The sequence below is a fragment of the Phoenix dactylifera genome, chromosome 1, assembly GCF_009389715.1.
Source record: "Phoenix dactylifera cultivar Barhee BC4 chromosome 1, palm_55x_up_171113_PBpolish2nd_filt_p, whole genome shotgun sequence".
Taxonomy (NCBI): domain Eukaryota; kingdom Viridiplantae; phylum Streptophyta; class Magnoliopsida; order Arecales; family Arecaceae; genus Phoenix; species Phoenix dactylifera.
Genome location: NC_052392.1, coordinates 20,061,425 through 20,069,038, shown reverse-complemented (window position 1 = coordinate 20,069,038; position 7,614 = coordinate 20,061,425). Strand labels below are relative to the sequence as shown.

The 7,614-nt window shown below is 37.6% G+C and overlaps 1 protein-coding gene and 3 non-coding genes across 5 annotated transcripts; all 4 read left to right on the top strand.

Annotated features, from left to right (window-relative positions):
• Nucleotides 1-3,311: 3,311 nt before the first annotated feature.
• LOC103701669 lies at nt 3,312-7,614 on the top strand. 2 transcript variants are annotated; one of them, XM_008783823.3, is made up of 2 exons: nt 3,312-3,404; nt 6,061-7,614. In XM_008783823.3, the coding sequence occupies exon 2, from the start codon at nt 6,191-6,193 to the stop codon at nt 6,932-6,934; it is 744 nt and encodes a 247-aa protein (XP_008782045.1). In that variant the 5' UTR covers nt 3,312-3,404; nt 6,061-6,190; the 3' UTR covers nt 6,935-7,614. The 2 variants fall into 2 exon arrangements, with proteins under 2 accessions (XP_008782045.1, XP_008782044.1); XM_008783822.3 differs by having other exon boundaries at nt 3,312-3,411.
• Nucleotides 3,499-3,620, top strand: LOC113462374. Its single transcript, XR_003384632.1, has one exon. It is a non-coding gene; the product is annotated as a small nucleolar RNA SNORD14 (small nucleolar RNA).
• On the top strand, nt 3,764-3,889 carry LOC113462375. The gene has a single exon (XR_003384633.1). It is a non-coding gene; the product is annotated as a small nucleolar RNA SNORD14 (small nucleolar RNA).
• On the top strand, nt 4,491-4,613 carry LOC113462373. Its single transcript, XR_003384631.1, has one exon. It is a non-coding gene; the product is annotated as a small nucleolar RNA SNORD14 (small nucleolar RNA).

Genomic DNA, 7,614 nt, shown 5'->3' with positions numbered 1-7,614 from the left:
CATTAATTATTGGGCTCCTAGCTTATCATTCCATAACTTACTATTATTACATATTCGAGAACTAAAATGGCACATGGTTATGATCGAAAGAGTGACTAGAGGTCGAATTTGATATCTTTATTTAGATCAAAATTTGATTGGAGTTTGTTTTAAGATATTTTAAATATTGTTAGTTCTATATGATAATAAAATTGGATTATAGTTAAAAAAAATAAAATTTAAATATTGTTTATTTAAATTTGTTCTACTATTTGTATATGATATCATGCTCAGATATGTTGCATACCTATGAGAAGAGTTTTCTATGAGTATACGGTAGTTGCTGGAACTCCCGACTCGTAATCTCGGGTTGGGAGGCGTGATATTGTAGCAGCGAAGGGGTTTGAAGTTTTAATTGTAGAAGTTAGTCTTGGATGATATCTGTTTTCTCTCTCCTTTTATATATCATCTCCCTAGTCGTCTTAAGGATGTATAGGGTTGCTGCTACTTCCCTTCTCTAAAAAGAGAAGCTAGAAAGCCTAGCTCGAGCTTCTTTTATCTTCTCTTCTCACAAAGTAAAAATAACACCAAACACACCGTCGAAGCTCTGCTAGCCATTTGATGCTACTCAGACCATTTGATGGTGGTCTTATGCAACACGAGCCCTTGAATCAAGCATTGAGACGTTTAAAGAATCGACAAATGAATGTAGAATACTAGAAACTATATTTTTATATACTAGTATGTTGCACTTGCCATGCGCATAAAGAATCCTTCAATCCATATCTTACTCCATGAAAAATAATTACTCACGAACTGTCTGAAGCAAATTGGAATCCAATACGGCCAAGGGTTTTTTTTTAATTTAAGAGTTCCAACAAACCAATTGGAGGTTCCGAAAGAATCAGAGGAGGGCCTATATATAAATAGAAGTAGAAGAACGAGAGGCTACAATTAAAGAGGGATTAGTGGGTGGGTGGGGGGAGGATAAATGGGGATGTGGGATATTAGGTCCTTTGATCTCGTTTAAAATATGGACACTGATTAGAAGATGGCACAAATGATCTATTTAAGTAGAAAGGGTATACTAAAAAAGATATTGACACCTCATTACTAGAATTTGAAACGAGGACAATTTCAAAATAATAAAGACATAATACAATTCATAACTAACATATTATATTTTTATATGCGAGTATAATTGATTAATGATTACATATTAATATGTCAATTAATAAAAGGATAATTTGGACAATTCTATAAGGATGACCAAAATATAAGGACCGCTAAAATCCAGATTATCTGCTTTAAGCATATTATGGATTTGATGCATGATCCAAAGGTCTACCTTATATTAGAAAATCAAATGGTACAATGAGTATCTGATCTAACATTTTTTTTGCAGCATTCAGGCACTAACCAATGTCAATCTCCATATTGTTATAGTTTTTTTTTTTTTAAGGGATATGAGAGCAGATGAGACATCATCACTTTTTGAGAAAAATATATCCCATAGAACCCATTAACCAATGTCAACATCTCTAATATTGTCGCTGGCAAGAAGATTTACTAGGTAGTTGCTTTCTTGGAAGATGTAAGAGATCAACTCCTAAAAGGGATGAGATAAACGGTAACAAGACATTGGCGACACAAAAAAAATAAAATAAAATCCAGCGCACCTTCTCCTCCCCCAACTCCAAAAAAATTATATTGCTCGGGCAAATCATGATAACACAATCTCTCCCAAATTATTGTCAAATTTGCTACTAGCGAACTTTATAAAGACTCCTGCTCTATTTGTCAATGATTATGTTATACCCTTTTCCTCGAAATATCCCATGATGCTTTTTTTAATATCAAGTATTGTTTAGTTTCAAATAGATTTTTCTACTAAACAAAAATGAAGACTATTAACAACACACAATTCCAGTGGACTACAAGTAATCAAAGAATTAAAAATATATAGACCGGGGCATGCTTGGTATCACATAAGCCCCCTTATAAGTTTCAAAGAAAAACTCATAGTAATTAAAAGTTTGAAGTATCATACGAGAAATACTCAGACAAGTAGTAAAGGTTGGAGAAAATTATTTTGGAAAATCTAGACCGAGGCATGCTTGGTATCATATAAGCCCTCTTATAAGTTTCAAAGAAAAAACTCATAATAACTAAAAGTTTGTAGTATCATATGAGAAATGCTCAGACAAGTAGTAAGGTTTGAGAAAATTATTTTGCAAAATCTAGTTTCTCAAGTCTCCCATGATATTGTCACTTATTTTCATACATGGCAGGTCCATCTATTTTTATGAAATTCCTAAAACCTGTGATTGTTGCATGCCCTAGATGTACGTATGTATATATTGACGTATGCATGCAAGTATATATGAGTATCCTCTTTGTAAAAATTCAATAAATATTTTTTGGGAAATAATATATAACAACACTAAACACATATATAACATTTCATGGTCTGATATTTCTATTTATTTGGCAGAGCTTGTGTAGTATTAAAGCTTAATGATTTGAGGAATTAAAAATACAAAATCATTTAATTTCTTGGCATCACAGAATTGTTGAATCTATCTGCAAGTAGTAAAAATCAGCGCACAGAAATTATAAGAATAATGTTATTCCAATCACCAAACAATTGGTATTTCCTAGTAAAACCCACCCCAAGAACAATATATATTTTTTTTGTAAATGATAAAAATATTTTAAAGTCACATTTTATAGCTTAAAAGCAATCAATCTCCTACTGCCATTTTTCACATCGACCACGGTTACATGCTTAGCCTTAGGTGTCATTTTTTGCTGCTTTTGAATTCATTTTTTTTTGGCAAATTCTAGAACTCACTTTCATTTGCGAAACTTATGAAAAAGCATATGAAAAAACTCAGTGAAAATACATGAAAAAAGAAAAGCTCATCCACCAAAGTGCCAACTGCCAAGTCATCAGTGAGGGAGAGCCCCCTTCCAAAAAAAAAGGAAAAAATGAAAAAAAAAACACTAGAAGCAGCTTCAGTTAAACTTTATTTCAACCACACACCTGCAGGTCTCCCTTCAGAATTCAGATAGCGGAAATCTATTTCATTATCATTATTTGAAAGAAAATCTTGAACGGTACGTGAAGCCATGCTCCCTGCAAACCAACCAGTTTAGTGCGTAAGTGGAGGTTCCGAGGTTGAAACTTGAAGCCCAGCCCACACACGGGCCAACCAAAAGCCCAGCCGAAGTCCTCTAGTCCACGGACTTTATATGGCCCATTGGAAGCTTCTAGAGCTACGCCAACAAGCGCTATATATAGCCCATTACACCCGAGCCAACGTCCATGGCGTGCCCTAAACCCTAAATCCGAACTGCGCCGTCCATCGCTGTAGCAGCTTGAAACCCTCGGCTCCCTTCAATCTCCTCCACTGCTGGAGACGGTAAAAGGTCTTTTTTCTTTTTCTTGTCCGTTTACTTGTTTCTTTCTTCATCCTAGGATTCTTTATGGATTCTGAGATGGATTTTCCCCGGAGGAATTGAGGATGACAAACCCAAGGGCTTGTTTCTCAAAATATTCGCAGTGGCCGGCTGAGGGCTTTCGCCTCGCCGGGCTTGAGAGCCTTTGCTGCTCGATCCTTCCTTGGATGTCTGAGATCGCGTCCCCAACTTGGAATACCTTTCTTATGCTTCCGTGTCTATTTTAGATTCTTCTCCCGTCCGTTTGAACGGCTTTTTTTTGTCTATTTATGGTTTCTTGTTATTATAGATCGCGTTTATCTTTGTGATGGTTTTTTTTAGTTGCTACTGATTATATTTCCAAAGGCTTGTTTCTCAAAACATTCGCAGTGGCCGCCTGAGAGCTTTCGCCTCGCCAGGTTTGAGAGCTTGTGCTGCTCAACTCGTCCTTCCTTGGATATCTGAAGCTAAATTATATTTAACTAAGTTTTTATCATAGATTTTAGTATCTTTTTTATACAATCCTAGTCGTTTTTGTATTGAAAACCTGGAACTGTTCGCATTTTCCATTAGAAGATGCTATTCAACGATCAAAGTGTGTTTTTCCGAAAGCATGATGCATACTGATAAATGCAGTGTTTTGTACCACTATATTTTCAGTTTAACTGTGTGTTTTACCCCTTTCTTTTGTTTAGACGAGGATGTCGATATTGATAAGTCTTGGGCTTGAGTGCTACTGTTGCTTCTCTTTTTCTTGGGTGTTTTCTGATTCTATTTGAAAGTTTGCTGCTCATTAATTCATTTTTATAGTTCGAATGGTAAAGAAGATGACGACTTGATGTTCCCCAGAAAATGGTGGTAATAAACTCTCAATCATTTTTTTGATTCCATTCAAGTAGTTGTCGTTACATAAGATCCATCATGATTGGTTTTTTTTTGGCTTGATTTTTGTTGTATTTCTTTTATATTCTCTGAATATTTTACTATCTTCTATTATTATTTTGTCAACTGGAAATTAGCATTTTGCCTGACTTTTTTGTTTGGAGGTCAAAATGAGTTTTCAAATGGAATGCCAATGATGACAAAGTTAAAGGCTTGTTTCTCAAAACATTCGCAGTGGCCGCCTGAGAGCTTTCGCCTCGCCGGGCTTGAGAGCTTGTGCTGCTTAAACTTTTCCTTGGATGTCTGAGGCTATATTATAAGAAGTCTCATATCTTCTTTCATGTTGGTAGGATTGGTGCTTTTATAGACTTGCCTTAGTTGCATGGTGCTGCGGCTTATTTCGTGAAAGGGTTATCTTCTATCTTCTATTACGTGACATTGGCTGAATGAACTATATTCTTCTTGCGTGAGAAAAACCATGATTTCTTTAAAGCAATATTTTATCAATGAATTAAGAATACATGATTTAATGCATCACAACCGTGAAGGTGGGAAATTTATTTTTGGATGAAGCTAGAAAATTTAGTTTCGAAGTTAATTGTTTTTAGATTTACATGGTAAATCTATCTAATTTTAAAAAATCCCTAGTGATGGTTTCATAGGTCAAAAAGTATCCATTTACTTTTCTAATTTTGTTACCTAATGTTTTGGTGCTACCATATGATGTTCTGTGGTTTAATAACGTTCTCTATTGGTCGAGTTGGTGCACTATTATTGCTTACTTGTTTTAAAAATTAAAAATTACAATCTCATTGAATTTCTTGAACTTCAAAAAGGGTAGAACAAGTGCATTGTAACCATGTGGTTGGTTATACTATTATAATGAACAACTGGAATTTTTGCCAGTTAAATACATGATATGATATAAATTCTTCAAATTTACATTTTATGGTTCAACAGCAATCAATCTCATGCGCTTTTTCCATCTTAACAAAGTTGCATTGCTAGCCTTACCAGTCATTTTTGTTGCTTTTAAAATGAGTCAAGTGGAAATTAGCAATTTGGCTCTTTATTGTGTTGGGTGGTCAAAATGGGATATGTATTGATGGATGAATGATAGAGTTGGGAGTGATTTGAGATACGTGCAATTTGTGATCTAATGGTTGACATCTCCATTTCTCAAAACATTCTCTTAGGCTGTATGTGTGTATGCTACGCATGGAGTTTGTTCTTCCATGTTACCCAGCTCTTACATCAAAAGATTTTGTCTCGTCGCTTGAGGAAAAACATGATATCTATATCGTAATCTATTCATAGTAAATATAGTTGATGACAAGTATATAACAATACAAGTTATGCTACAAGTTTTAAAGAAAATATGTCTTGAGAAATGTTTTGATAAGCGGTCATGGTGAGAGAATTGTTTTGAAATATGCTATATGATCTAGTTTCTAACCTATTCATCTTATAAATTCATCTATTTTAAAAAAATTCTGTAAGTATGCGAACGTTGTGGGCCACGTGTCTTTTTATATAAAGATTGATGTGATATAATTCTAAAGAATATATATATATATATATAAGAAGCAGCATCAAATACATCCGCCCAAAAGTTGGAGGTTTAAAACTTAGTTTTACGTGTTGATAGCCTTTACTATATTAATGCTGCGCAGCATTAGAGCTTATTTATTTGGATAATTAGAAATTATAAAATCATTGAATTTTTGGGAATCTTAGAATTGTTGAATATTTATACAGGAGTGAAAACCAATATACATGAGTTGGATAAGGTTGATGCCTTGTGCGAACTGATTGATTGTTGCTGCTTCAATCTTTGTGCACTCAGTGGAGCCTTTCATCGATTGGGATAGAAGAGAGACCTGAAGGGATGGAGTTTGGTGAGGGTTGCAGGGCACATGCCCCTTCCCGGTTGGTGGCTTGGACCAGCAACAATCGAATATCGGAGGAGGAGCTTAAGGAGCTCCAAAGTCGTTTCTCTGAGGTAGTGGAAATTTCGCCGGAGAGATTGAGGAGGGCTCGGAGCGCCTGGGCACCGACGTCAGTGATGATTCGGAGCTTGGGGAGGAGGGTGCCGGCGGACTGGGTGGCTCGGGAGCTGCGGGCTCAGGGAAAGTTGAGTTACGATGTTGAGGTCTTCATAATGGCGGCAGGGTTTCTCACCGTTCGCTTTAGGAGCCAGGAGGATCGGGATGCTGCTCTTGAGAACGGGCCATGGCTGGTTGCGGGTCAACTGCTGGCCATGGAGCAGTGGAAAGCAAACTTTGTCCTTGGGGTCAACACAGTCAGTCGGACGGTGGTTTGGATTCGGTTGCCTTGCTTGCCTTTGGAGTATTGGGAGCGAGAGTCCATACTTGACATTGCGGCAGCAGCGGGCCGGCCGCTGGCCGTCGACTACTGCACCGCCCAACTCCAAAAGTTGGGATATGCTCGGGTGAAGGTTGAGATCAACGCTATTACCCTCCTCAAGCTAGGGACCTTTATCCAAAGGGAGGAGCAGAGGTTTTGGCAGGCTTTTGTGTATGAAAACTTACCGGCCTTCTGCTTCTCCTGTGCTCGGATAGGCCACTTAGAGAGCAGCTGCCAATTTGCGGTGGAGGGGCCAATTGGATAACCGGCCCAACCAGAGGAGGAGGGCGGAGGCGAAATGGGTCGTGGGGAGGTGTTTGGCCCCTCTCTGGCCACCCGTCGCATTCGCCACTTTAAATCAAAGACGAGGAGGTAGCCCACTATAAAGCATCAAATGCAAGAGCTATCAACCAGCCCCACTTGAAAGTAGCCCATTGGCCGAACCCAAGTTGAGGAAGTCAAGCACTACCTATTAATTATTTAAAAATCGGTAGCCAGGTTATTAATACTTTGTTTGCTCATTTAGACCATCTAAATCGTTTTTGGGGAATCAATGTTGGTAAATGCAGCTAACTGCCTAGGGGCATAATTTGGCTAGGCTGCCTAGGCCAAGCCTGCTTGAACCCTACTTTTATGGGTTTGTTCTCCCATTTTCTTTCCTTAGTTATGCCCCTTGGGACTCATGGGAGGGTAGTGAAGCTACCGCCAACATGGTAATAGATGGTGGGATGATCAACGGTAGCCAACCTTGATGAGTAGCAGTGGCAGCGACGGTGACCGGCACACCTCTTTTGAATATGGTTTTTCTTCGACTTTTTTCCTTCAATTTTTCCTTTTAGTCTAGATCTCTCGTTGTCTTTCCACTTCTTGCTAGGTGATGGCTAAATGTCTTTTTGATTCTGATATCTAGACTTTTTAAGAGTGAAAAATTGGCCTATGATCATA

What these genes read in the sequence shown, in the direction of transcription:
- LOC103701669 (XM_008783823.3), top strand. Translation starts at nt 6,191, where the DNA reads ATGGAGTTTGGTGAGGGTTGCAGGGCACATGCCCCTTCCCGGTTGGTG.